At 43.5% G+C, this 27,310-nt stretch overlaps 1 protein-coding gene across 6 annotated transcripts in view; it reads left to right on the top strand.

Annotated features, from left to right (window-relative positions):
* Positions 1-26,897, top strand: part of hspbp1 (HSPA (heat shock 70kDa) binding protein, cytoplasmic cochaperone 1) — a 33,028-nt gene extending 6,131 nt beyond the window's left edge. Inside the window, exons 1-8 of one of the 6 annotated variants that reach the window (XM_043679719.1) lie at positions 3,031-3,205; positions 8,769-8,912; positions 10,426-10,612; positions 10,842-11,066; positions 13,914-14,069; positions 18,321-18,417; positions 20,502-20,613; positions 25,498-26,897. In XM_043679719.1, the coding sequence (XP_043535654.1) occupies positions 8,787-8,912; positions 10,426-10,612; positions 10,842-11,066; positions 13,914-14,069; positions 18,321-18,417; positions 20,502-20,613; positions 25,498-25,572 (978 nt within the window). In that variant the 5' untranslated portion in view covers positions 3,031-3,205; positions 8,769-8,786 and the 3' untranslated portion in view covers positions 25,573-26,897. Of the gene's footprint in view, positions 1-3,030; positions 3,206-3,241; positions 3,286-3,353; positions 3,405-3,446; positions 3,535-3,682; positions 3,710-8,768; positions 8,913-10,425; positions 10,613-10,841; positions 11,067-13,913; positions 14,070-18,320; positions 18,418-20,501; positions 20,614-25,497 lie in introns of those variants that run through there. The other 5 variants (XM_043679720.1, XM_043679721.1, XM_043679722.1 and 2 more) reach the window with 5 other exon arrangements.
* The last annotated feature ends 413 nt before the right edge of the window (positions 26,898-27,310 follow it).

The raw sequence follows: 27,310 nt of genomic DNA, 5'->3' as shown, positions 1-27,310 counted from the left end.
CAATGTGGGAGGAAACTGAGCACCTGGAGGAAACCCATGCAGGCACGGGGAGAATGTACAAACTCCACACAGACTATCACCCGAGGCTGGAATCGAACCTGGGACCCTGGTGCTGTGAGACAGCAGTGCTAACCACTGAGCCACCCCAAAATGCAGGTTCATGATTTGTATCTCACCTGAACCAGACAGGCTTTTGTAGTAAACAACAACGGTCACTATTTCATTAGCCTTTAATCCCAGATTTTTATTCATTTGAAGTTCGCCATCAGTCATGTTGGGATTTGAACCCTTGCCCCATGAGCATCAGCTTGGGGTTTTTGCCCTGTGTCATTACCATTACACTACCACTGCTCTATTCATTTACAGGACATGGGTGTTACTGGCCAAACCAAAATTTATTGCCCATCCGTAATTAGTCATGAAAGATGAGGAGAGATTGAGTATATTGGACCGCTACCTACTGGAATTTAGAATAATGACCCATGTCTTATAAATAAACAAAAAAAAAGGTTTATAACATGGCAAAGACCATAATGCATGGGAGCAGAAGTAGAATATTTGGCTCTTCTAGTCTATTGCACCATTTAATGAGATTGTAATTGATCTAATATTCCTGAAATCCACTTTCCTGCTTTATACCGTAACCTTTGATTCCCTTCCTGATTAAAAATCTGTCAACCTCAACTTTGAACGTACCAACCCTTTGGGGAAAATAATTCCACAGATTCAATACTGTCTGAGAGAAGAAGTTCCTCCTCAAGTCTGTCTTCAATTGATGATCTCTTACTCTGAGATTTATCCCTTCAGTCCGAGATTGTCACACAAGGAGATACAACCTCTCAGCATCTACTCTATCCAATCTTTTCAGAATCCTATATTTTTCAATAAGGTTTCTGTCATTATTCTAAATTCCAATGGGTAGCAGCCCAACATACTCAATCTCTCCTCATAAGATTAATCTTACCATATCCAGAATCAATTATCAAAGTAATTGCTCTGCAAACTCAATTCTTTTTATCTTTAAGCTCATGTATTCCCTCCCCTCCCCTCCCCTCCCATTTAATTCTAAGCCTGCTAAAGTTATGCGTAAGAAATCTCTTTGATCTTTTCAAGGCAGTGACTAGATGTCAGTTGAGGGTAGTGCAGTTGATATAATTTGTGAACTCCACTAAGGCTTTTGACCAAGGTCTTACATTGCAGTCAGTTTAAGAAACTAAGAGCCCATGATATCTAGGGAAATTTGGCAAGCAGATTTGGAAATTAGGGAAAGCAGAAACAGAGAGTTTTGTGACTGGAAGCCCATGTCAAGTGGCATACCACAAGATTTGGTGCTGGATCCTGTTCTGTTCATATGTTAATGATGTAGATATGAATTTAGGAGAATGAATCATTAAGTTTGCAGATGACATGAGAACTGGTGTTGCAAATAAAAAAGAGGAAAACCTTAGACTACAGGACGATATAGATGGGCTGGTCAGATGGTCTGAAAAGTGATAAAAGGAATTTAATCCTGAAAAGTGTTAGGTGATGCGTTTTGGGAAGGCTAACAAGGCGAGAAAGTACATATTGAATGGTAGGATCCTTGGAAGTACAGAGCTTTAGAGGTGCCTTGGGTGAGCATGTCCAAGAATCTTTGAAAGCAGTGCCACAGGTTGATGAGGTGGTTAAGAAGGCAAATGAGATTCTTGACAAATAAGAGCAAAGCAATTATGATGGAGCTTTTGTCCAACATTAATTAGTCCACAACAAGCCAGGCAGCCTCAGAAGGTGGAGAAGTTGACATTTTGGGTATAATCCTTCTTCAGGAATATCCCAACCTCCATTCCTGAAGAAGAGTTATACCTAAAATGTCAACTTCTCCACCTCTTGCTGTGGCTTGCTGTGTTCCTCCAGCTTGTCTACTTTGGATGCCAGCATCTGCAGTCTTTTTGTCTCTAATTAATTAGTCCACAGCTGGAGTTTTATTTTTGCAGTTCTGGTCACTGTACTATAAGATGTAATTGTACTAGAAAAGGTTCAGCGGAGATTAGCCTTGGTGTTTCCTGGGCTGGTGCAACTCAATTATGAAGAGAGATGAGATCAGCCAGGATTGTTTTCCTTAGAACAGAAATGGCTGAGGGACAGATCTGATTAAAATGTACAATTGTTCTGATATACATAGGGTAGATATTGAGAACCTTTTTCCCCTTAGTAGAGGGGGCATAGTCTTAAAGTAAGGAATAGGAGGTTTAAGGGGGAACTGAGGAAAGAATTTTTCACCTGGAGTGATGGGAATTCAGAACTCACTGCTTAAATGTATGATAGAGGCAGTAAGCATTCAGACATTTTAAACAAAATAAAACAAAGAACTGTGAATGCTGGAAATCTGAAACAATTCATATTGCTGGAGAAACACAGCATGTCTGGCATCACGTGTGGAGAGAGAGAGTTTATGTTTTGAGTCCAGTGACCTTCAAGCATTTGAAGGAATTTCTGTTCTTGTTTCTGAAGAAGTCACACTCAGAACATTAACTCTCCCCTGTCCACAGATGCTGTCAGGCCTGCTATGTGTCTCCAGCAATTATTTTTTTATTTTGGTTTGAGATGTTCAGTATTTGCAGTTCTTTTCTTCATACCCTAATTCAGGACTGGATGCTGGACTCATAATATTAACACTGCTTTCTCCCCACAAAATATTTACCAAGTATTTAGATGACCACTTGGCCACACACAGGCCAAGTGCTGGAAACTGGGACTAGAATAGATATAAACGATGGATTGAAGGGCCTTTATTTGTGTTGTTAAAAACTCTTTGATGGTCCAAATCACAGAGCCAAAGTCCAGTGTCATCCTATGGTTTATAATAAAAAAAACTGCTGATGATTTGAAACAAAAACAGTAATTGTCGTTGAAAATAAACAGGGTCTGGCAACTTTTATGGGGAGAAAGCAGAGTTAACGTTTTTAGATTCAATGATCCTGCCTCCCCCTCTCTGGCTTCACTGAGATAAAGGCCTCAGGGATGGAGAGGGTGAGGGGGGGCAGCTGCCTTTCAAAGATGGCGGGTGCTCAGGCGGCAACATACGCGGACAGTTGCCCCGCAGTGGCGTCACGTCCGGCCCACTGACGCAACAAGGCCGCCGCGACGCGACATCCGGCAAGATGGTGGCGCCCATTGGGCTGAACGCGTTGGAAGAATCTGGAAAGGTGGAGCGGCTTCGGCAGCGGTAGGGAGTGGCCGCACGGCCGGGAGCGGTGACCGGTGACCGGGCCAAGAGGTCGTGTTGGGGCGGGAAAGAGATTGGGGGTAAGTGACCTTCTCTCCCCCCCCCGGTAACGCTGTGTTGGAATGGGAGCCCGTGGAGGTTTTGGGTGCGGGCCAAGAGGTCGTGTTGGAGGGGGGGAGGGGCGGGAAAGAGATTGGGGGTAAGTGACCTTCTCTCTCCCCCCACCCGGTAACGCTGTGTTGGAATGGGAGCCCGTGGAGGTTTTGGGTGGCGACCATTTTGAAGCGTCTTGTTGATGGCGGAGGAGGTGCTGGGGTTAGGGGCTCAGGGTAAGGGTGGACGGCCGGGATTTTAGCTCCATGGGTATGGCTGTTGGAGGAGGGGGAGAAGAAGGCCATTTCTGCAGATCGTGTTTTTGTAGCTCTAGGTTACAAACCGAAGCCAGGACAATGGATTGTGTGCCCACTATCATATCACCCTCAGTCTCGTTAAATGGCAGTGCAGGTTTGAGTGACCTACTTGTCTGTCTTAGGCAGCTTTCCTATTCCTGGAAGCTGTGTGTAACAACTGGCTGAGTAAAGTGCACATGTGCTGCCGTTGCAGTATGCTTACTTCTGGACCAGGAAGCATGAGTTCAAGGCTCTCCCATTCTAAAGATGTGTAATAACACCTCTGAGCAAGTTGATTTGAAATTATATAATAATTGGTTGAGACTGGTCTGTACAGATGACTTTTTTTTTAAATCAAGAAGTACTTTTTTAAAAATCCCCATATTCTCCTGGCTATGTTCTATCCTTGAGATGCTAAAGACCCAGCCAAAACCAATGAAACTTACAATGGATTTGAACAAAGAGGATGTAAAAAGACAGGTTCAGTGTCAGTGATTGCAACCGAACTGGGAAGAACCAGTTGCATTGAATCAATTCTGAGAAATAAGAGTTTTGCATTTGAAAATTGAAGGATGTTCTGTTTGAAGTGTTTAAAATGGTAAAAATAATTTAAATAGATAGAGAACAACTGTCTTTGGGGGAAGACAAGGACAGCTTAAGTCATTTCAGAGAAAGCTCAGCAGTTGAAATTTCCTTATGAAGTCACTGTCTGTACTTCCACCACACTCCTAGGCAGTGAGTTCTGCCGTGGGCGGCACGGTGGCACAGTGGTTAGCACTGCTGCCTCACAGCGCCAGAGACCCGGGTTCAATTCCCTCCTGAGGCGACTGACTGTGTGGAGTTTGCACATTCTCCCCGTGTCTGCGTGGGTTTCCTCCGGGTGCTCCGGTTTCCTCCCACAGTCCAAAGATGTGCAGGTCAGGTGAATTGGCCATGCTAAATTGCCCGTAGTGTTAGGTAAGGGGTACATGTAGGCGTATGGGTGGGTTGCGCTTCGGCGGGGCGGTGTGGACTTGTTGGGCTGAAGGGCCTGTTTCCACACTGTAAGTAATCTAATCTACTCATTACAGAAAGAAAAGTTTCTTTCTTAAATCTGCTTTGCATCTCTTTCCTAAAACCTTTAATTGGTGTTCCTGCGTCTTTGTACAATCAACTTTGCCTACCTTATTTAAACAGGTTATAATTTTGTACTCTTCCATCAAAATTTCCCTTGATCATCTTTGATAATTCTTTCAACTTAGTATGGCACAAAAAGCTATTAAAATCATTTCAATTCTACCATTGGAGCAAATCTTTATTTGATGTTTCCTGTAGCTTGTGAGTTATGTCTTGCCTCCTGACGATACATTTTTCACCTGCAGCATTCCATGTGTATGTTACAAGGAGGAAACAAAATGTAGGCCAGATGGCATCTTTTTTAAAATTGAGGGATATGGGTGTTGCTGACAAGGTCATCATTTATTAATCATTCTTAATTTCCTTTCAAGTTTGTGAGCTGCTGCCTTCAACTGTCGTAATTCCATTGCGTATTGGGAAGGGAGTTCCATGGTTTTGACCCTGCCACAGTGAAGGATTGCTGATATGGTCCCAAGTCAGGATGATGTGTGACTTGAAAGAGAGCTTGTAGGTTACGGTGTTCCTATGCCTCAGCTGCCCCTGTTGTGCAGGGTGGTGGAGATTGTGGTTTAGATGAATGAAGTCATCTTGTAGAGGGTTAGTGGTTAAACTGATGGATGGGGTGGATGGTGAGCTTCTCGAGTGTAATTAGAATGACATTTGTGTTCGATAGAATAAAATAGATTTTATTGCTACATATATTCAATTAGTATAGTCACAGTTTGTTTTGTCGCCAACTACAGTACTGATTTAGATACAAAAGTACCTAGGCATAGATTCTCTTATTACAAGATTTTGGACAATACGGAAACAAAATATGCAGCATTACAGGAAAGACTTCAGTACAGCAGACCATGGTGTCACTTAGCTTCCAATCTGCACCAGGCCCTGACTGAACATTGTGCTGGCGACTAGCCGCAGCAGGGGGCTGGAAGGTTGCCACAGCATGCTGGGTGACCCCTATGAGAGGAGGCTGGAATGTCACTATGCCATGCTGAGAGGAGGTCACAGTGCCAGGCCAGGAGGTTGCCATACCATGCCAAGAGTCCGTTGGGAGATTCCCACGCCAACACCAGGAGGTTGCTATATGCCAGGCCAAAGTTCATCGTCAGAGGCCAAAAGTCAAGACAAAAAAAAAGCACTAGGGAGAAGAAAAGAAGGGCAGGTGGATCAGACCAGCTCTGGCTGGCACGTCCTACTCTGCCATCTTGCAACAACATAAAAAAGTGGAGAGTATTCTGTCTCGCTCCAAACTTGCACCTTTATAGGTGGTACACAAGCTTTGAGGAGTTGAGAGATGTGTTAGTTAATTAAACATCTTTTGAATCCATAGCTGTTGAGTTGCTGTTGAAGTCACAGTATTTGAATGGCTGGTCCAATACAGACTCTGGTCAGTGGTTAATTCCCCACCATCACCATGCCCTCTCCTACCTGGTGTTCAAAATGGATGTTGACAACGTGGGATACAGCAATGACAATGCCAGTGAACAGGGGGCACCTTGTTGGAGGTGGTCATTACCTGGCACTTCTGGTTGTGATGTTGCAAATGCAGTCAACATGTAAATAAAGCCTTTCTCCTTCATGTTTACTGACTGACCTATGTACTTCTGTAGCATGTGCAATGAGAACCTGAACGTTTGTGAATCCGGGCATAGGAAAGTAAAGATGAGATAAGACCACTAAGTCTGTCTACGGTTACTGCATCCACATGACAGTACAACCCTACTCCGCCTGTCTTTTTTTTTATTATTCATTTGTGGGATTTGGACATCGCTGGCTGGCCAGAATTGATAGCCCATCCCTATTTGCCCATGAGACGCTGGTGGTGAGCTACTTTCTTGACCCGCTGCAGTCCAGTTGCTGTGAGTTGACCCACAATGCCAGTAGGGAGGGAATTTCAGGATGTTGACCCAACGACTGTGAAGGAACAGCGGTATATTTCCAAGTCAGGATGGTGAGTGCGTTGGAGGGGAACTTGCAGGGGGTGGTGTTCCCAAGTACCTGCTGCCCTTGTCCTTCTGGATGGAAGTGGTCATGGGTTTGGAAGGTGCTGTCTAAGGATCTTGTGAATTTCTGCAGTGCATCTTGTAGATAGTACACACTGCTGCTACTGAGCACCAGAGATTGAATGTTTGGAGATGTGGTGCCATTCAAGTGGGTTGCTTTGTCCTGGATGGTGTCAAGCTTCTTGAGTGTTGTTGGGGCTGCACCCGTCCAGGCAAGTGGGGAGTATTCCATCACCCTCCTGACTTGTACCTTGCAGATGGTGGATAGGGTTTGAGATGTCAAGGAGGTGAGTTACTCGCTGCAGTATCCCTAGCCTCTGACCTGCTCTTGTAGCCACTGTGTTTATGTGGTAAATCCAGTTGAGTTTCTGGTCAATGGTATCCCCTAATGATGTTGACAGTGGGGGATTCAATGATGATAATACCGTTGAATGTCAAGGGACAGTGGTTAGAGTGTCTCTTATTGGTGATGGTCATTGACGAGAATTTGTCTGGCACGAACGTTACTTGCCACTTGTCAACCCAAGTCTGGATATTGACCAGATCTTGCTGTATTTGAGCACAGACTGCTTCAGTATCTGAAGAGTCACGAATGGTGCTGAACACTGTGCAATCATCAAACAATCCCCACTTCTCATCTTATGATAGAGGGAAGGTCATTGATGAAACAGATGAAGATTGTTGGCCCTAGGACACTACCCTGAGGGACTCCTGTAGGGATGTCCTGGAGCTGAGCTGACTGACCCTCCACAACTACAACCATCTTCCTTTGTGCCAGATATGATTGTAACCAGCGGAGTGTTTGCCCCCTGATACCCATTGATTCCAGTTTTGCCAGGGTACCTTGATGCCATACTCGTCAAATGTGGCCTTGATGTCGATGGCTGTCCCTCTTCCCTTCCCTCTGGAATTCAGCTCTTTTTGTCCATGTTTGAACCAAGGCTGTAATGAGGTCAGGAGCTGAATGGCCGTGGTGAAACCCAAACTGGGCATCGCTGAGCAGATGCTGTTTGATAGTGCTGTTGATGACCCCTTCCATCACTTTACTGATGATGGAGAGTCCACTGATTGGCTGGGGTTGGATTTGTCCTTTTTTTTGTACAGGGCATACCTGGAGAGTGACTGGCTGCCAGTAATCAAAATTCTGAGACAATTCATGTACAACAGTGTCCTTCAGGGAAAGAAATCTGCCACCCTTACCTTCTCGGGCTTAGGTGTGACCCCAAACCTATGGAACGTTTAAGACTGAGATTAGAGAAGTGTTTTTCTCTGAATGCCACTGATGTAGAACTCTGTTCCCCAGGCTGTAGTGAAGTCTGGGACTTCAAAATCTAACTTTGCTTTGAATAAGTTCCGATGGAGAGCAGACAGGAAAGTGGAACCGATACCACAACCATGTTAGCCGTGCTCTTCTAGAACATGCAGCTGGGTCAAAACAGTCTACATCTGTGTTGCTACATAGCTAACTCTTAACTGTCCTCTGAAAGAGCCAAGCAAGTTGTTTACTCAAGTGCTGTTAGAGATGGTAACAAATGCTGGCCTTGCCAGTGACACCCACATCTCATGAAGAATAGAGAGAAAAATCCCGACACAATGATACTGGTGCACTCTGTCTCAATGGAATGGTGGAAAGAATGAGAAGTTTTTCCTCCCATTCTTTGCTTGAAAGAAAGACACAAGTGAAACATTTCCGAATTTCAGCACCCTAAATAAAAATCAGAAAATGGTGGAAGTACTCAGCCATTTTGGCAGCATCTTTGAAAATAGAATCAGAGTTATGAGTTCAAGCAAATGAACTTTTTTGTTAAGAGGTATAACCAGTTTTAGGTAAGCACTGAGGCAGAAAAAGTGGGCATGAGGAGAGGGAAAGAACCAAAGGCAAGGTTTACGATCAGGTGGAAGACAGGGGAGATTAATAGCAGTGCGAAGTAAAATCAGATAGTAGGCCATGTGACTAAACCAGACTGCAGTCTGCTTTTCCCATTCAATAAGTATTTCTGGCATTTTCCATTTTGCTTTAACAGGTTGCTCTTTGGTTTTCCTTTTTTCCAGATTGAGCCTTTTTTAAAAATGGCGGACGGTGGATCTGAGAGAAACAGGCAACATCCCAACAATCTGCAGGGGCTGCTAAGGCTTGCAGTGGAAGCTGGGTCAGTGGGGGATACAGCTCCTGAATTGCATCCCATGCCAGAGGAAGTATGTGTGAATTATTTGTTGTTATTTAACCCACCTCCTGTTCCACACCCTACCCGATGGCCTACTGTTTAAGAGGCACGACAAAGTTAGACAGGTTAGCTGTCTTGGTACTCAAATACTTGCATTTACCAAGTTTGCTGTTGTGAGTCTGGGTAGCAATAAAGCTATAACAGAACATGTTGCAAATGCACTAAAAGCAAGCACCATATCTATGGAGAGAAATGGCAAGTCAACCTTTGACTAATAGCACATCATTTGAGCCATGTCTTACTCAATATTTCCAAAGCTTATTAAAATTTTGGGTGAATAACGATTAGCTTCAGTTGTAACAGCAAGTCCTTGTGAAGAATGCATGCACAATGTAGACACGATCATAACTGAAATGAAAAGAAATTCTTGCATTTTATATTGTTTTGCAGTCAATGAAACACTTTTAAATTTGCCCTCTTGTAAAGCTTGAAATGCAGCAGACAATTTGCAAACAACCCAGCTCTGAGATACAACAATGTGCTGATGGTCACATAATTGGCTTTTTGTGACGAAGGATAGATATTGACCAGGACGTTGGGGATAACTCCCTTGCTCTGAACCATGGCCATGAAATTGTTTCATCCCACGTCAGGAAGCTGCCAGGGCTTTAGTTTAAAGACATTACTTCTGACTTCATAACAAACCCTCAGTACTGTGCTGGAAGTGTCAGCTGAGGTTTTTGTCCATGTCTCTCGAGTGGCATTTGAACCCATGTCCTTCTAATTCTGAATGCTATAGCTGACACCAAAAACAGTTGCCAATTTGTGGCAGATAATAGAATCCCTGAAGTGGAGAAGCAGGCCATTTTGGCCCATCAAGTCCACACTGCCTTTCTGAAGAGCATCCCACCAAGACCCCCCCCCCCCCCCCCCACCACAAAAACTATCCTGTCACTGTAACTCTGCATTTCCCAAGGCTAATCCATCTAGCCTGCACATCCCAGGATACTGTGGGTGCTTTAATATGGCCAATCCATCTAACCTGCACATCTTCAGACTGTGGGAGGAAACCCATAAAGGCACTGGGAGAACTTGCAAACTCCACACAGAAATCTCCCGAGGCTAGAATTGAACCCAGGTCCTTGGCTCTGTGAGGCAGCAATACTAACCACTGAGACACCATGCAGATATTCAGTTTAGTGATCTATTCAAAAATTGGGAAGAAAGGTGATGTATGGCATGATCTGCAAGGATTGTTGTCTCCTAAAACTTAAAAGTTGTCTGTCTGCAGCATTAAATATCTTTGTAGACTCACTTCTCATTTCAACTTTTTAAATTTCATATCTTCCACGTAAATTTTATCTTCACCTGAATACATCACAATCCAGGAATCAAGCTGGGGAGTGTCAGGTTGATGTTCGATAAAATCCAGCTCTGCTAATTGAACTGAAGTAGCCCAGAGCCTGACATCCGTCTTGTACATGTGTTACTGCTGTCTGACCTCTTATTTCTCGCTCTCACACTCTTCCTTTTTCCACCCAAAGCGAAGACAGTGGCTGCAGGATGCACTATCGGATGTGTTTAATGGGCACCTTGATGAAGTGAAACAGATCAAGGATTGTCTTCAAATTCTGAGCGATACTTCTGAAGATGACCTGAACGAGGATGGAAGGAGGAGCAATGCACTCGATACCGTGGCCGATCTGTGTGAAAACCTAGACAATGCAGGAGGTAATTGATGTTGCCTTTGAACCCTGGGAGTCTTTTCCAATTTCTAAAGACTTGAGGAAAGTGTTGGCTTTTGTATAATAACTTTTACACTCTCACTATATCCAAAGTACTTTATCACCAATGACGTTCTTCAATGTGTAACTGCTATTATGGAGACTGGAAACCATGACTGATCTTTTTCAATGTTCAACGAAGGGAGGTTTATTAATGCTCTTTTTGCTTTATTTAGATTTCTGTAAGCTGGGTGGCATGCAGATTGTGGTCCAGAAGTTCCTGGAATGCCCGGACCCGGAGCTCCGATGGCGAGCGGCGCACCTCATTGGCACCTGTAGCCAGAATAACCCCTTTGTCCAGGAGCACGTGTTGAACCTGGGCACCATGTCCAAACTCCTGGACCTTCTGAACAGTGACAGCAACGACATGGTGCGAATCAAGGCCCTCTTTGCTGTATCCTGTAAGTGATGCCAGTTTTCCCTGGATGTAGTGGAGAAAGGGGTAGGAGTCGCCATGGTAACATCAGGCTTCCCTCCGTGCTAGCTCCATGACTATAAGAATGACTTGTGTTAATTTACCATCTTTCGTGACTCCAGAATGTCCCAAAGTGCTGCAGAGACATCCGAGTACCTTTTGAAGTAAAAACCCTGTTGTGATTAGGGGAAAAAGCAGCAGTCAATTTGTGCACAGCAAACTACCACAAACAGCAACCAGATATTTTGTTTCTTAATCGATTGAGTTAGAATATATTAAAGTTAGCTTTATTGTCACGTGCTCACGTGAGTACAGTGAAAAGTTTACAATTTGCCACTTACGGCACCATTTAAATACAAAGGTATCTTGGTATAGATTCTTCAGTACAATGTCTTTGGGGAAAAAATCAGCAAGTGAAGAAATTAAAATGTCCAGCAATATAGACCTTTAAAAGTACAAAGTCATAGGAATAAATTAGAAAAGTGAAGAGATAAAACGTTCAGAATACCAATACTTCCACAATAATATAATAAAGAAAAAATAAATTTAGAAGGAGAATTTTGACAAAGTTCACAGTCTATTTCACAGCTCTGAGCTTGAGGATCCCCCTCCCAATGTCCAGAATTCCCCCGCTCCTCTTCAAAACAGCATGGAATCATTTGTGAGCATCTGAGGGTGCTCAGGCCATATTAGAATGCACAGTGTGGAAAATTGGGTGGGACTGTCAATAACAAGCATTTATGGAGCACCTTTACTGTAGAAAGAATCTCCCAAGGAAGACATGTACACTGAGAGAAGTACAAGAAAAAGCTTTAGTGATGGCATGGGTCTCTCTACACTGCTGTCTTAAAGGTGGAGGCAAGGTTTAGAGAATTAATATCCAATGGATGGACCTAAACAGCTGCTGATATGGCCAGTGTCCAGGCCCACAGGGAGGGATGTGCAGTTGAGGAGACAATGTTGCAGTGGTAATATCAGTGAGCTAGTAATCCAGAGGTGAGGCTATTTTTTTTATTGCAAAAGGATACTTTATTCATCAAAATTATCTATAAGTATATAGGTTCTAAAAATAACATTGGAATTTGACATTCCTCTAGAGTTTCCCTGCAGTTGCAAAACAAGATAATTTTCTACTCATGCAAGGTGTCTTGGACCTTAATACACTCTTGTTACACTTTTTCTCTTTATACTCTTTACCTGTAGTTCACCTTACTCCTGATGAAGAGCTCATGCTCGAACCGTTGATTTTCCTGCTCCTCGGATGCTGCCTGACTGGCTGTGCTTTTCCAGCACCATACTCTTGACTACCCCCACCTCCAGTCCTGAAGAAGGGTTGTATCTGAAACATGAACTTCTCCACCATCTGATGCTGCCTGGGTTGCTGTGTTCTTCCAGCCTCATGTTTGGCAGAAAGACCGAAGACAGTGGTCTTTTCCCACTGCGCCTTGGTGGCAGCTGTCTTTAGTGTGTCCCTCAGCACGTGGTCCTGGACTTTGGAACGTGCCAGTCTGCAACACTCAGTCACCTCTTTACCCTGCAAGACCAACTGTTTTAGACAGACTGAGAAACATCTTTCACTGAGTTAGTGCTCCTCCAGGCGCAATCAATGCTAGAGGTTCAGGCTAATGCTTTGGGGGCAGGAGTTCAATTCTTACCATGGCAACTTTAAATTCAGTTAGTTAATTAGGAATTGAAAGCTAACCACAGTGATGGTGACCGTGACCAGTGTCATTGTCCAATAAGTCGATGTGGGTCAGTAATGTCCTTTAGGGAAAGAAATTGGCAGCCCTTCACCTCATCTGACCTACACATGACTCCAGATGCATAGCAATGTAGTTGAGACCCTCACTACTCTCTCCAATGGCATAACATGCCACTCAGTTCAGGAGCAGTTATGGGATGTACAACAAGTGCTCTTGTCAACAACATCCACGTTGCAGGCAGGCATTTGACTAGGCGTTTAGGCAGAAAGTATAAATGGACGTTTTTCTTTTTAATTTCTTCATGGAGTGTGGGCATCGCTGGCAAGGCAAGCATATTTTTAGCCATCTCTTGAGACGATGTTGGTGAATTGCCGCCTTGGTTGCTGTAGTTCATATGGTGAAGTTATACCTGTGTTTTACAATGTCCAGGTCTGATTTCTTGGGGAGGGATAAAGATTTTGCTTTTACAGTACACATTGTCATCAAATATCACCTTATCCTTGCAGATGAAGAACTGGACTGTGCTTTTGAATTAATACCTGTTGTGCTTTGTTCATTGTTTCACCAACAGTAGGTGTTGGATATCGTTTGCTCGCTGAGCTGGAAGGTTCATTTTCAGACGTTTTGTCCCCATACTGGGTAACATCTTCAGTGAGCCTCCGGACAAAGCACTGCTGGTGTTTCCTGCTTTCCGTTTGTGTTTGGGTTACTTTGGGTTGGTGATGTCGTTTCCTGTGGTGATGCCGTTTCTGTTCTTTTTTGTGGGGGTGGTAAATGGGGTCCAAGTCAATGTGTTTGTTGATAGAGTTCCGTTTGGGACCCCATTTACCACCCACGAGAAAAAGAACAGGAAATGACATTGCCACAGGAAATAGCATCACCACAGGAAATGGCATCACCAACCCAAGGAAACACCAACAGTGCTTCATCCGGAGGCTTGCTGAAGATTGTGCATAGTATGTTGACGAAACGTCTGAAAATGAATCTTTCAGCTCAGCAAGCAAACTTGCATCCAGAACTTCAACCTGAGCTACCAGTCTTCTCAAGACTTGCTAACAGTAGGTGTTTATCATACATTGGAAGGTTGACCTAGATACTAATGCAACCCCCTCTCCTCCCACTTCTTTTAGGTTTGGTGCGTGAGCAGGCGGCTGGTTTACTTGAGTTTGTCGACCGCGATGGTTTCTCCGTGCTGATGAGAGCCATGCAGAGCGGCATTGAGAAGTTGAAAGTGAAAGCTGCGTTCCTGCTGCAGAACCTGCTCATCAGCAACCCTGAGCACAAAGGTCAGAATTTGCCTTAATCAAGGTGTAGATAGATGGGTGATCCCACATCGTCCTAGCCCAGACTGAAATTGTGGGGCAATTGGGTTTGAAGTTTTATTTCTTCATTTTTCCCCATTTATCTCCCCTCTTCTACTGAAGGTGCTGACTCATGCTAGGAGGCAGTTCCACATTGGTCGTTTATCCCCAGTAAGTATTGGCAGGCAGTTTGATTTTGCCCTCCTGCATGAACACACACTGACAGAAAGAGTTGGTGAGCACTAGTGCAGGAGGCTTGTTTATGACTTCAGTCAGGTTTGTTGTGGTTGAGGCTTGTTTTGGAATCTGGAATCAACTGAAACATCAAAGTCCAGGTTTTATATTTGGCCACTCCAGTTGGTACATTTGTCCCCACAGCTTGCACTTACTGTAACAACAAAAGCTTGTATTCATATGGTGGCCATAAGGGGGCATGAGAAGTTGGCAGGTAGGATCAAGGAAAACCCTAAAGCTTTCTATAGATATATCACAAATAAAAGAATGACTAGAGAGATACTAGGGCCAATCAAGGATAGTAGTGGGAAGTTGTGCATGGAGTCCGAGGAGATAGGGAAAGCACTAAATGAATATTTTTCATCAGTATTTACGCTGGAAAAAGACAATGTTATCGAGGAGAATACTGAGATACAGATTACTGGACTAGATGGGATTAACGATCATAAAGAGGAGATGTTAGCAATTCTGGAAAGCGTGAAAATAAATAAGTCACCTGGGTTGGATGGGATTTATCCTAGGATTCTCTGGGAAGCCAGGGAGGAGATTGTAGAGCCTTTGGCTTTGATCTTTGTCATCACTGTCGACAGGAATAGTGCCAGAAAACTGAAGGATAGCAAATGTTGCTCCCTTGTTCAAGAAGGGGACTAGAGACAACCCTGGTAATTATAGACCAGTAAGCCTTACGTCTGTTGTGGATAAACTATTGAAAAACGTTATAAGAGATAGGATTTATAATCATCTAGAGAGCAATAAGTTGATTCAGGATAGTCAACACGGTTTTGTGAAGGGTAAGTAGTGTCTCTCAAACCTTATTGAGTTCTTTGAGAAGGTGAGCAAATGGATGAGGGTAAAGCAGTTGATGTGGTGTACATAGATTTCATTAAGGTGTTTGATAAGGTTCCACGCGGTAGGCTATTGCACTAAATATGGAGCCCTTGGATTGAGGGTGATTTAGTGGTTTGCATCAGAAATTGGCTAGCTGAAAGAAGACAGCTGATGGTGGTTGATGGGAAATGTTTACCCTGGAGTTTAGTTACTAGTGGTGAACTGCAAGGATCTGTTTTGGGGCCATTGCTGTTTGTTATTTTTATAACTGACCTAGATGAGGGCATTGAAGGCTGGGTTAGTAAATTTGCAGATGACACATAGGTCAGTGGAGTTGTGGATACTGCTGAAGAATGTTGCAGGTTACAGAAGGACATATATAAGCTGCAGAGAGGTGGCAAATGGATTTTAATGCAGAAAAATGTGAGGTGATTCACTTTGAAAGGAACAACAGGAATAAAGAGTGCTGGGCTAATGGTAAGATTCTTGGTGGTGTAGATGAGCAGAGAGATCTCAGTGTCCACGTACTTAGATTCCTAAAGGTTGGCACTCAGGTTGATAGGGTTGTTAAGGTAAATGGTGTGTTAGCTTTTATTGGTAGAGGAATTGAGTTCTGGAGCCATGAGATCATGCTGCAGCTGTACAAAACTCTGGTGCAGCCACATTCGGAGTATTGTGTATAGTTCTGGTCACCGCATTATAGGAAGGATGTGGAAACTTTGAAAAGGGTTCAGAGGAGATTTACTAGGATATTGCCTGGTCTGGAGGGAAGGCCTTATGAGGAAAGGCTGAGGGACTTGAGGCTGTTTTCATTAGAAAGAAGAAGTTTGAGAGGTGACTTAATTGAGACGTATAAGATAATCAGAGAGTTAGATAATGTGGACAGTGAGATCGCTTTTCCTTGGATGGTGATGGCTAGCATGAGGGGTCATAGCTTTAAATTGAGGGGTGATGGATATAGGACAGATGTCAGAAGTAGTTTCTTTACTCAAAGAGTAGTAGGAGCATGGAACGCACTGCCTGCAACAGTAGTAGAACTCGCCAACTTTAAGGGCATTTAAATGGTCATTAGATAAACATATGGATGAAAGTGGAATAATGTAGGATAGATGGGCTTCAGATTGGTTCCCCAGGTCAGTGCCACTTCGAGGGCCAAGGGGCCTGTACTGCTCTCTGTTCACGTTCTTAACATTATACAATGAGGCGTTTCACCATTGTGTTATGAAGCAACGTGTGATGCCAAATGGCATGAGGAAATTTTAGAACAGTTCGCTTATTTAAAAGAAAATAAAATAAAGAACTGCAGATGCTGGAGATCTGAAACAAAATCTGAAGGTGCTGGAAAAAAGCAGAGTGAACGTTTTGAGTCCAGAGACTATTTGTTGGAACTCTTATTTAAAGGGTTAGGCTTTGAAGAGCAGCTTAAAGGAGGAAAGAAAGCCAAAAGATATATAGGAAGAGATTTCCACGTCCATTCATGGTACAGTCAGGTTTCACCAGAGGCCAGAATTCCAGGAGGGCTGACAATTCAGAGATTATTGGGGCTGTCAGATGTTATAACGATGGGAAGGGTGAGGCCATGGTGGGGTTTAAAAATGAGGTTGGGAATTTTAAGGTTGCTTCATAGGGAGGTTAATGTAGTTTATCATGTGCAGCAGCGATGAATGGTCTGGGCTTGAAATCATTTGGAACATGGGCAGTGAAGGTTTGGGTGACATCATGTTACTGGGGCGTAAATTTGGAAGGCTACCTAGGAATGTGTTAGAATAGTCTGGAAGTAGCAAAGCTTTCCTGAAGCAGTGGGAAGTGTAGGTGGAGTCAGTGGAAGGAAGGTTTGAGTTTTGTGATAGATTGAGCTGCATTCACAATTCTGTAACCTCTTACGGTCACGGAGCAGATATCTGTGCTGCTGTGATGCATCCGGATAGGAGATGCATGTGTAAAAATTGTTAAGACTCATTGTGGCCATGCCGAAGTTCCTTAACCTTCTGAGGAAGTAAACTTTGAACTGAATGTTCAAGCCATCTCAAAGGGCATTTAAGAGTCAACCACATTACTGTGGTTGGGAGTGGAATGTGGCCAGACCAGATAAGGGAGATGTACTTCTTTAAACTATGTTGGTGACTTCTTTTTGATAAAAATCATTGATCATTTCTTGATCACTATTACTGACTACAGATTTTGCTAATTGAATTTAAATTTCACTAGCTGTAGTGGTGTGCTTGAAACCTTATCAGGGCATTAGCCTGAGCCTTGGAATTGGTGATCTAGTGACGTTCCCACTATGCCACCGTCTCCCTGAGACAGGCGATGTTACAAAGGTAGAAATAGGCATCTGCACAGAACTGTTTTATTCTGCAGCCACTCTAACTCTGGTAAAATGCAATCAAATTTGACCTGATGCAGGAGCAGTTTAGGCTTGACCACTCGGTTTACACACCAGAGCTTTCACATTAGTACAGAGCCTTAGTATTGTAGTGGATTTAGGGTCAGTACGGGAGCCGGGTATGGTGGTGTTTGATGCTGCCTAGATTTGTTCTTGTACCATTAATATGTGACGTTATCTTAGATAAGGATTGCACAGGGAGCATGTAATTTGATTCCTTGCGTGGCGTTGAAGGCACGGATCTCGCATTGCTCATCAAGGTCCTCATTAACATGGCTGCTGACAATGGCAGATCCCACTGATTTTCTGCTTCGTAGACCAGGAAATTCCACATCGCAACTCCAGTGTGTGCTGACTGAGTTCTTTTATGTGGAAATGACCCTTAACTGTAGTGTTTTCTAACCCCTCCCCCCAAAAAGTCCCTCAAATCTTTACTGGAGGTACCTTTGAAAAGTAGACAGGATTGGGCTTGTTTGTGATGCTGTGTTTGAATAGCCCACCGACTCTTGGATGGGATTTTTGTCAAATTGGGATAGAGCTGACACAGATGGAACTGCAATCCAGCAAGAAGCCAGTACTTCATAAAGGGAGGGGTGAAACTTGATCATATTGAGAGAGCAAGACTACAGGAACTGTCAACCCTGCTTCAAGCAGTAGTAGGGATTTGCAGATCCTTCATACATAATTTAAAATAGATCAAGAAGAATATTTCTTACAATGCTGTGAGGCCATTGAAATCATTGTCACAAGGCCATTGGATTACAAGTTTGCATTTTCCCTACCTACAGATGTTCTCTGCTCAATGGGGATGGTACAGCAATTAGTGGCACTCATACAGACAGAACATGATTCCTTTCATGAGCATGTTCTGGGTGCACTTTGCAGGTGAGTGAGATAAGCCTTCTTTCCCTCTCACAGTATCATTACTACTGTTTACTGACCTTGCAATTACCCACTTGTGCATCTATTCCTCTGAGTGAGCATTGGTGGACTGTTTAACCGTGGGGACTTTATCGCTGAGCTCGATCCTGTTCAGGCTCAATCGTGCACTTTCCTGCTGTGATTCCTTTAATTAGCAGGTGGAGACAAATGAGTTCAAATAGCTAACTTATTGAAGTTTCGGGATAGAGCAAATCTGTTTGATGTTATGTTTGGGGAGATTTGATAAAACTGTGGAAGATTGTGACAGGTTTACAGAGGCTGACAAAAGCAGTTACAGTTAACTGATCACACAAGAACTCAGGGACACAGATTTAAGCATTTGGACCATGGAAGGAAGGTGGAGTTTGCAAAGAACTTGCCTGATGCAGCAAGTGTTAATGGCCTGGTGCTTGTGGCTCATAACGTAGTGGAAATGGAAACTAAGAACAATTTCAGAAGGAAATGAGCAAAATAAATTTGTAGGGCTACGTCGAATGAAATTGCTCCGCAGTGAGCTGGTGTGAACTCGAGCTGCATCACTGCTCAGTAAGTTGTCATTATTCTTTATGTTGGAACATTGGAGGCATAAAAGGAGAAAGGAAGTGCTCACCTTTGACATTTACCTTCAGTCTGTGGGAGGAAAGAGTGGGTCCAAATTGGTATTTTAAGCTTAAAGAAGATCAGTTATGAGCACAAGAAAGTAGAGCTAGCTGGTAAATTAGAATAAGAAAGAGGTGAATAGAGATGCAGTGCAGACTCGGAAGAAATGCATTTCAATGAGAAACAAAAATTCCAAGGGGAGGACCCACTAACTTTAAAAAAAAAGCTAAAGACAGTTTCAAACCTGAAGGAAAAACACATAAATGGAGAATGCTGGTGAATGTCAGTAGATTAATCGCTCCTTCCTTAATTATTTTTAGTCACTCTTTCTGTTTTATTTTGTTTAAAGTATGACAAAAAAGCTGGAAGGGTTTCTTTAGATACTTAAAAAGAAAAGAGATAACAAAGTGAGTGTAGATCCTGTAGAAAGTGTGACTGTAGAGTTAATAAGGGTAAGCAAAATGGCAAATGAATTAAACAGATATGTTTCATCAGCCTTCACTGTGTCAGGTTCACAGGTAATATACCAAAAATAGCTATAAGTCGGGAAATGGAAAGGAGAGAGGAACTCGCAATCACCAGGGAAGTGGTATTGAGCAAATGACTGGAGCTGCAGCCAGCCAAGTCCCCACATTCTGATCAACTTCTTCCTAGGGTCTTTGAAATAGTGTGTAGTGCGATAGGTGATGCAGGTCGTTCTGCTATAACGTGTTTCTCCAGCACAAATTCACTGTAACGTGATTGGCAAATTGGGGAAGCTGTTTCTAAAGTGCCAGCTTTTTGAAACGTGCTGGCTGTAATGCAATTACATCGCCAACACTTTAAGTGCTGCATCTAAAGTGTGATTTTTTTTTTTATAATGCGGGGGGTTTGCACAAGAACACAACTGTTGCATTGTAGAGCTGCCCATGTGTTGGTTTCCATTTTCTAAAATTCTCTAGATTTGGGAAAGGTTCCATTTAATTGGAAAGTAACGAATGTAGCTCCTTTTTTTGATTGAAAAAGGAATGGAGACAGGGTGCAGAGAACTATAGTCGAGAGTGTGGTGTTGGAAAAGCACAACTGGTCAGGCAGCATCCAAGGAGCAGGAGAATCGACATTTTGGGCACGAGCTCATGCTCGAAGTATTAACTCTCCTGCTGCTCAGGTGCTGCCTAACTGGCTGTGCTTTTCCAGCTTTTCAACTCTGATTTCCAGCATCTGTGGTCCTAACTTTCTCCTGCTCTAGTTGTTAAACCATGATGTGCTATTTTCCGAGATGCACAGGACCAGTTATTTTTATTTTAAATTAAAAGTATGCAAAAGTTTGCTTTCTGTTGTACCTTCACTCTTTTTATGTGTGTGCGTGTGGGGGAAGGGGAAGCAAGCGCGGAGGTTGTTGTACATGATAGGCCCTGACCAGGTTTCTCTGCTTGAATGGCTCTGTGTTTTCTCTTTCCCCTCTGCAGCCTTGTGACAGACTTTCCTCGTGGCGTGAGGCAGTGCCAAGAACTGGAACTGGGTCTGGAGGACATTCTGCTTGAGAGATCACAGATGCTGAAAGATCAAGAAGAATTTCAGGTGCGCAGGAGGTTTTACATATGGCTTGACATTGGAAACCCAAGCTAGTTGCTATTGTATTATTGTTAGAATTATTATTGCACACTTATTCTCCCAGAAGCCACTCAGCTGAATCAGTTTGTTTTTTTTTGAAGGGGTCATAGGTGTTGTTGGCGAGGCCAGCATTTGTTGCCCAGAAGAGGCAATGGCCTAGTGCTATGATCACTGGACTGTTAACCCAGAGACCCAGGGAATGTTCTGGGGACCTGGGTTTGAATTCTGCTGTGGCAGATGGTGGAAGTTGAACTCAATAAAAATCTGGAAGTAAAAGTCTAAGGATGACCACAAATCCATTGTCGATTGTTAGAAACTCCCATCTCATTCACTGATGTCCTTTAAGAAGGAAATCTGCCATCCTTTCCTGGTCTGGCCAACATGTGACTCCAGATCCACGGCAACGTGGGTGACTCTTCAGGCCATTCCTGAAGAAGGGCCTGGGCCCGAAACATCGAATCTCCTGTTCCCTGGATGCTGCCTGACCTGCTGTGCTGTTCCAGCAATAAAGTTTCAACTTTGATCTCCAGCATCTGCAGACCTCACTTTCTCCTGGGTGACTCTTAACTACAATTAGAAATGGGCAATAACTGGTGGCTTGGCCAACTACATCCTCATCCCGCGAAAGAGTTTTTTTAAGCAATCCCTAATTGCCCTTCAGCTGAGTGACTTGCTTGGCCATTGCAGTGATCAGTTAAGAGTAAATTACATTGCTTTGGGTCTGGACTCTCAAGTAGACCAGACCAGACAAGGACTGCCGATTCATTCTTTAAAGGGCATTAGTGAGAAATGGAGTTTTTGACACTTGGGCATAATTGTCAATTTTACCATTATTGATTATCGTTAGTCACTAAGACTAGCTTTATATTCCAGATTTATCTTTTAATAATTGAATTCAAGTTCCACCCCCTGTTGGAGTCAACTCCATGACCCAGGCTCACTCAGCCAGTAACAATACCACTACGTCATCCTCTATCACGAGGATCCACATGAGCCTTCTCTCTACCTTTGTATTCTTTTCTCTCCTGTGTCGCATGTAAGCAATAGCTACAGAGTACAGAGGTTATTGGTCAACCTTTTGTTGCTTTTATTAGAATCATGCATTTATGGCCCCTACTTGAAAACATCTGTACGTCCAGCTTGACCTACCCTCTGCAATCTTAAGGACCTCTCCCAGAATCTACCTTCAGCCATCTCATTTATAGGGAAAAGAGCCTAAACCTGTTTAAACTTTTCTGATGCTTGTAACCTCTCAGTCCTACCGTTCAAACCATTTGCACTTCCTCTGCTGCCTCTATATTAGATTGCTTACAGTGTGGAAACAGGCCCTTCGGCCCACACCGACCCGCCAAAGCGCAACCCACCCAGACCCATTCCCTTACATTTACCCTTTCACCTAACGCTATGGACAATTTAGCATGGCCAGTTCACCTAACTGGCACATTTCTTTTTGGACTATGGGCGGAATCTGGAGCACCCAGAGGAAACCTACGCAGACATGGGGAGAACGTGCAAACTGCACACACAGTCACCTGAGGCGGGAATTGAACCTGGGTCTCTGGCACTGTGAGGCAGTAGTGCTAACCACTGTGCTACCGTGCCGCCCATTATGGGAACATACTAAACAAGTATTTTCTTTCTGCAATGTGGACTATTTGTTGCTTTCTTTGACCTGTAGAATTCTGTGAACCTGTGACAAGTCCTTTATCCACAAATTTGATATTATAGTTAAGAAAAAGAAGAAAGCATATGTCATGTATAGGCAGGAGAGATTGGGTGAAACCTGAGAAGAGTATAAAGGCAGTAACAGTGTACTTGAGAGGGAAATCAGGAGGGCAAAAAGGGGACATGAAATACCTTTGGTAAATAGGATTAAGGAGATTCCCCAAAGAGTTTTTATAAATCTATTAAGGACAAAAGGGTAACTAGGGTAAATAGGGCTCCTCAAAGATCAGCAAGGCGGCTTATGTGTGGAGCCGCAGGAGATGGGAATATACTAAACGAGTGTTTTGCATCAGTGTTTACTGTGGAGAAGGACATGGAAGATATAGAATGTAGGGAAATAGATGGTGACATCTTGAAAAAAATCCATATTACAGAGGAGAAAGTGCTAGATGTCTTGAAATGAATAAAAGTGATAAATCCCCAGCACTGTACCCTTGAACTCTGTGGGAAGCTAGGGAAGTGATTGCTGGGCCTTTTGCTGAGATATGTGTATCATCGATAGTCACAGGTGAGGTGCCGGATGACTGGAGGTTGGCTAATGTACCACAATTTAAGAAAGGTGGTAAGGAAAGCCAGGGAACTATAGACCAATGAGCCTGACATTGGTGGTAGGCACATTGTTGGAGGGAATCCTGAGGGTCAGGGTTTACATGTATTTGGAAAGGCAAGGACTGATCAGGGTTACTTAACATGACTGTGTGCGTGGGAAATCATGTCTCACAAACTTGGTTGAGTTTTTGAAGTAGTAACGAAGAGGATTGATGAGGGCAGAGCGGTGGATGTGATCTATATGGACTTCAGTAAGGCGTTCGACAAGGTTCCCCATGGGAGACTGATTAGCAAGGTTAGATCTCATGGAATACAGGGAGAACTAACCATCTGGGTACAGAAGTGGCCGAAGGTAGAAGACAGGGGAGAGGGTTGCTTTTCAGGCTGAAGGCCTGTGACCAGTGGAGTACCACAAGGATCGGTGCTGGGTCCACTACTTTTTGTCATTTATATAAATGATTGGATGTGAGCATAAGAGGTACAGTTAGTAAGTTTGCAGATGACACAAATTGGAGGTATAGTGGACAGCAAAGAGGGTTATCTCAGATTACAACGGGATCTTGATCAAATAGGCTAATGGGCTGAGAAGTGGCAGATGGAGTTAATTCAGATAAATGCGAGGTGCTGCATTTTTGGAAAAGCAAATCTTAGCAGGACTTGTATACTTAATGGTAAGGTCCTAGGGAGTGTTGCTGAACAAAGAGACCTTGGAGTGCAGGTTCATAGTTCCTGAAAGTGGAGTCACAGGTAGATAGGCTAGTGAAGAAGGCGTTTGGTATGCTTTCCTTTATTGGTCAGAGTATTGAGTACAGGTGTTGGGAGGTCATGTTTCGGCTGTACAGGACATTGGTTAGGCCACTGTTGGAATATTGCGGGCAGTTCTGGTCTCCTTCCTATTGGAAAGATGTTGTGAAACTTGAAAGGGTTCAGAAAAGATTTACAAGGATGTTGCCAGGGTTGGAGGATCTGAGCTACAGGGAGAGGCTGAACAGGCTGGGGCTGTTTTCCCCGGAGTGTCGGAGGCTGAGGGGTGACCTTATAGAGGTTTACAAAATCATGAGGGGCATGGATAGAATAAACCGATTAGTTTCTCTGGGGTGGGAGAGTCCAGAACTAGAGGGCATAGGTTTAGGGTGAGAGGGTAAAGATATAAAAGCGGCAACGTTTTCACGCAGAGGGTTGTGTGTGGAAGAAATGAGCTGCCAGAGGAAGTGGTGGAGGCTGGTACAATTACGGCATTTAAAAGGCATCTGGATGGCTATATGACTAGGAAGGGTTTAGAGGGATATGGGCCAAATGCAGGCAAATGGGACTAGATTGGGTTGGGATATCGGGTCTGTTTCTGTGCTGTACATCTGTATGGCATCAATTTTAAAGGTCAAGTTTCTGACCATTTATTTAAAAATTGGTGGATTAGATGTTGACATCTTTGCAGCCATCTGCAGTACCACAACGCTCCTGTTGACAATGCTGTACTCCTCAATCAACTGATTGTTCAGCATCTCACAGGTTCAGGAAAAAACAGGTGAAAGTTTCAGATGTGTAGGTTATGTCAAGTATCTTCCATCATACCTGACTGACTGACTGCAATTCAAAACCCAAAAGTACTGCACATCGAGTTGTGGACAAGAAGATAACTTTGTTTTATTATAATCCATTTCCTTTGTCATTTGTTGAAGTGCAAGAATTTATAATAATTGAAGAACTGTGGATGCTGGAAATCTGAAATAAAAAGGGTTATGAATTACAAAAATACTACTTTTAGTGCTTTAGTTTTCTCCCACAGTTCAAAGATGTGGGCGGCACGGTGGCACAGTGATTAGCACTGCTGCCTCGCAGCGCCAGAGACCCGGGTTCAATTCCCGCCTCAGGCGACTGACTGTGTGGAGTTTGCACGTTCTCCCCGTGTCTGCGTGGGTTTCCTCCGGGTGCTCCGGTTTCCTCCCTCTTCGCTGTCCACTATACCTCCAATTTGTGTCATCTGCAACACAGTCCAAAGATGTGCAGGTCAGGTGAATTGGCCATGCTAAATTGCCCGTAGTGTTAGGTAAGGGGTAAATGTAGGGGCATGGGTAGGTTGCACTTCGGCGGGGCGGTGTGGACTTGTTGGGCTGAAGGGCCTGTTCCACACTGTAAGTAATCTAATCTAATGTGCAGGTTAGATGGATTAGTCATGATAAATTGCCCATAGCGTCCAGGGATGTACATATTAGGTTGATTAGTCATGGGAAATGTAGGGTTACATGTAAGGGGCTGTGTCTAGGTGGGCTGCTGTTTGGAGAGTCGATGTGGACTTGATGGGCCGAATGGCCTGCTTCTACACTATAGGGATTCTTTGAAACATAAGCTGTAACCCTTTTATCCTAAATACGCACGCGATTTCAAATAGGACAAAAGACAGTTTGTCTCAATGTTTTGGGTGGAGGAGAAAACATATTTGGGGCAATACTATTTTGTAACACAAGGGCAGACCACAAAAGTAGAATGGGTTCTCAATTTTTATGGATGATTAGAGTATGAGGAGATCAGCAGAGATGCTAAAAGAATGAAATCTGTCTGACTTTAATCTTTCAACAGGAAGAGTTGGAGTTCTGCGAGCATCTCCTGCAAACTTGCTTCAGCCAGCCAGAGGAGCATGGGATGGATCGGTGATGTGCTGCTGCACTGTCAGAGAAAAGTGCTTTGATTTTTTTCAAATGGCTTCCCACCATTGGAATCTGTAAAGACTCCAAAGCCTAGAGTGTTTTGAATGAGCCTACATATTACACGTATTTAAAAATGTGGACTGTTTAAAAAACTTTTGTTTGATCTTTTAATGGTTCCAGGTAGAAATGTACAAAACTCCCAAAAGGAGCTTTTCCCGGTTACCCTTCATAATGAATTCCTGTTCGGCGTTCAATTTGTTTCCAGCCACCCTAATTTTCCTTTAGTCAACTGTAGGATAAATACAGTCAGCAAGTTGTGACTGGTATTAATTATAATTTCAGTCACTTACTGTCTAAAACCTTTAGCTGCAAATGTTTTATTTCAGGTATTAGGTTGCTGACAGACTGCTAGATAGAGACTGTCCTCAGCTATGTTGTGTACAGTTGCTGGCCTGATAGTACCAAGAGCCACTCTTGTGGTGCTGTCGTAGTGTCCCTACTCCTGGAACAGGAGGCCTGGGTTCAAGTCCCAGAGATACATGAATAGGTTGATTTAAAAAGTACTTTTAGTACAGCAATGAAAAGACATATTGTTGCAATTTGCATGCATCAGTTACCCCATTCTTTCTAGCCCCTGCTTGGCAGCTTTCCTGCAGCCAGCCCAGGGACGCACGGTTTGCTTCTGAGTGTCTGTCTGTCTGTCTGTGCTCTCGGGCTGCTGTGACGCACAAACCCAGACAAGTGACTTCAATCTGGTGAAGTTGCTGAGAACGGTACCCTAGTCTCTGATCTCGGGACACCTTTCCCCACGCACTGGTCTATAATTTGAAGTGCTCGCTGTAGCAGTTCAAATGAAAAAATAAGTTGAATTTTAAGCAGCGAGGGGCATTTTTAAACTCTGTCATCTAATGCAAGCATTTTAAGTTACCTTCTTAGTCTGGAAACATTAATTAAGCACTGTGTGCAGGATGACAGGGGTGTGATTCATTCGTGTGTTGATGACCACAAGGGTTGCTGACTCTGACTTGGCTGTGAGTTAATGCTTAACCTGCAGTTCGAAGGATTAGCTGCGGTTCTGCTGAGAGAGGGCAGCCTTATGTGTCTCTAGCTGTCAGGTGGCCTCTGGGCATCGTGCAGATCCTGGAAGATGCACACTGTGTTACTGATCACTCCACAGTTCATTCTAAATTCAGAAGCAATGTTGTATGTTGATTTAAAAACTGAAGCAAAGATATGACTGTAATAACCCGGCAGTATTTGAAGTCTTTATTTTGTTTTTCTGCAAAACGTTATGATTCAGTTTCTGTGAAAAAAATATACTTTTTGAATACATTCCAATCTACATTTTTCTTTGACTCTGGCAGTCATCAAATTGACACGATCTCCCTTCTGTGTTTTTTTTTAAACATAATCTTCACCTTTCTCTAAAATGACTCAGTGTCATGATATTGGTCCCACTGTTCACTTTCCTGAAGAAGGGCTTCTGCCCGAAACGTCGATTCTCCTTCTCCTTTGATGCTGCCTGACCTGCTGCGCTTTTCCAGCAACACATTTTTAACCCACTGTTCAACAGACAATCATCAGTAAACAACAACTTTCATTTATGTGGCTCTTCTAAGTAAAATGTGTTACTGATTAAAAAACACATTTTGTCAAAAACCTTTTGTCTTGCACTCATCAGGGCCCTTTGCAAGAATGCCAATTCACAATGTAGGTTTGCTCACTGAGCTGGAAGGTTCGTTTTC

Source organism: Chiloscyllium plagiosum, chromosome 39, assembly GCF_004010195.1.
Source record: "Chiloscyllium plagiosum isolate BGI_BamShark_2017 chromosome 39, ASM401019v2, whole genome shotgun sequence".
In the NCBI taxonomy this organism is placed as follows: domain Eukaryota; kingdom Metazoa; phylum Chordata; class Chondrichthyes; order Orectolobiformes; family Hemiscylliidae; genus Chiloscyllium; species Chiloscyllium plagiosum.
This window is presented reverse-complemented; position numbering and strand designations above follow the sequence as displayed.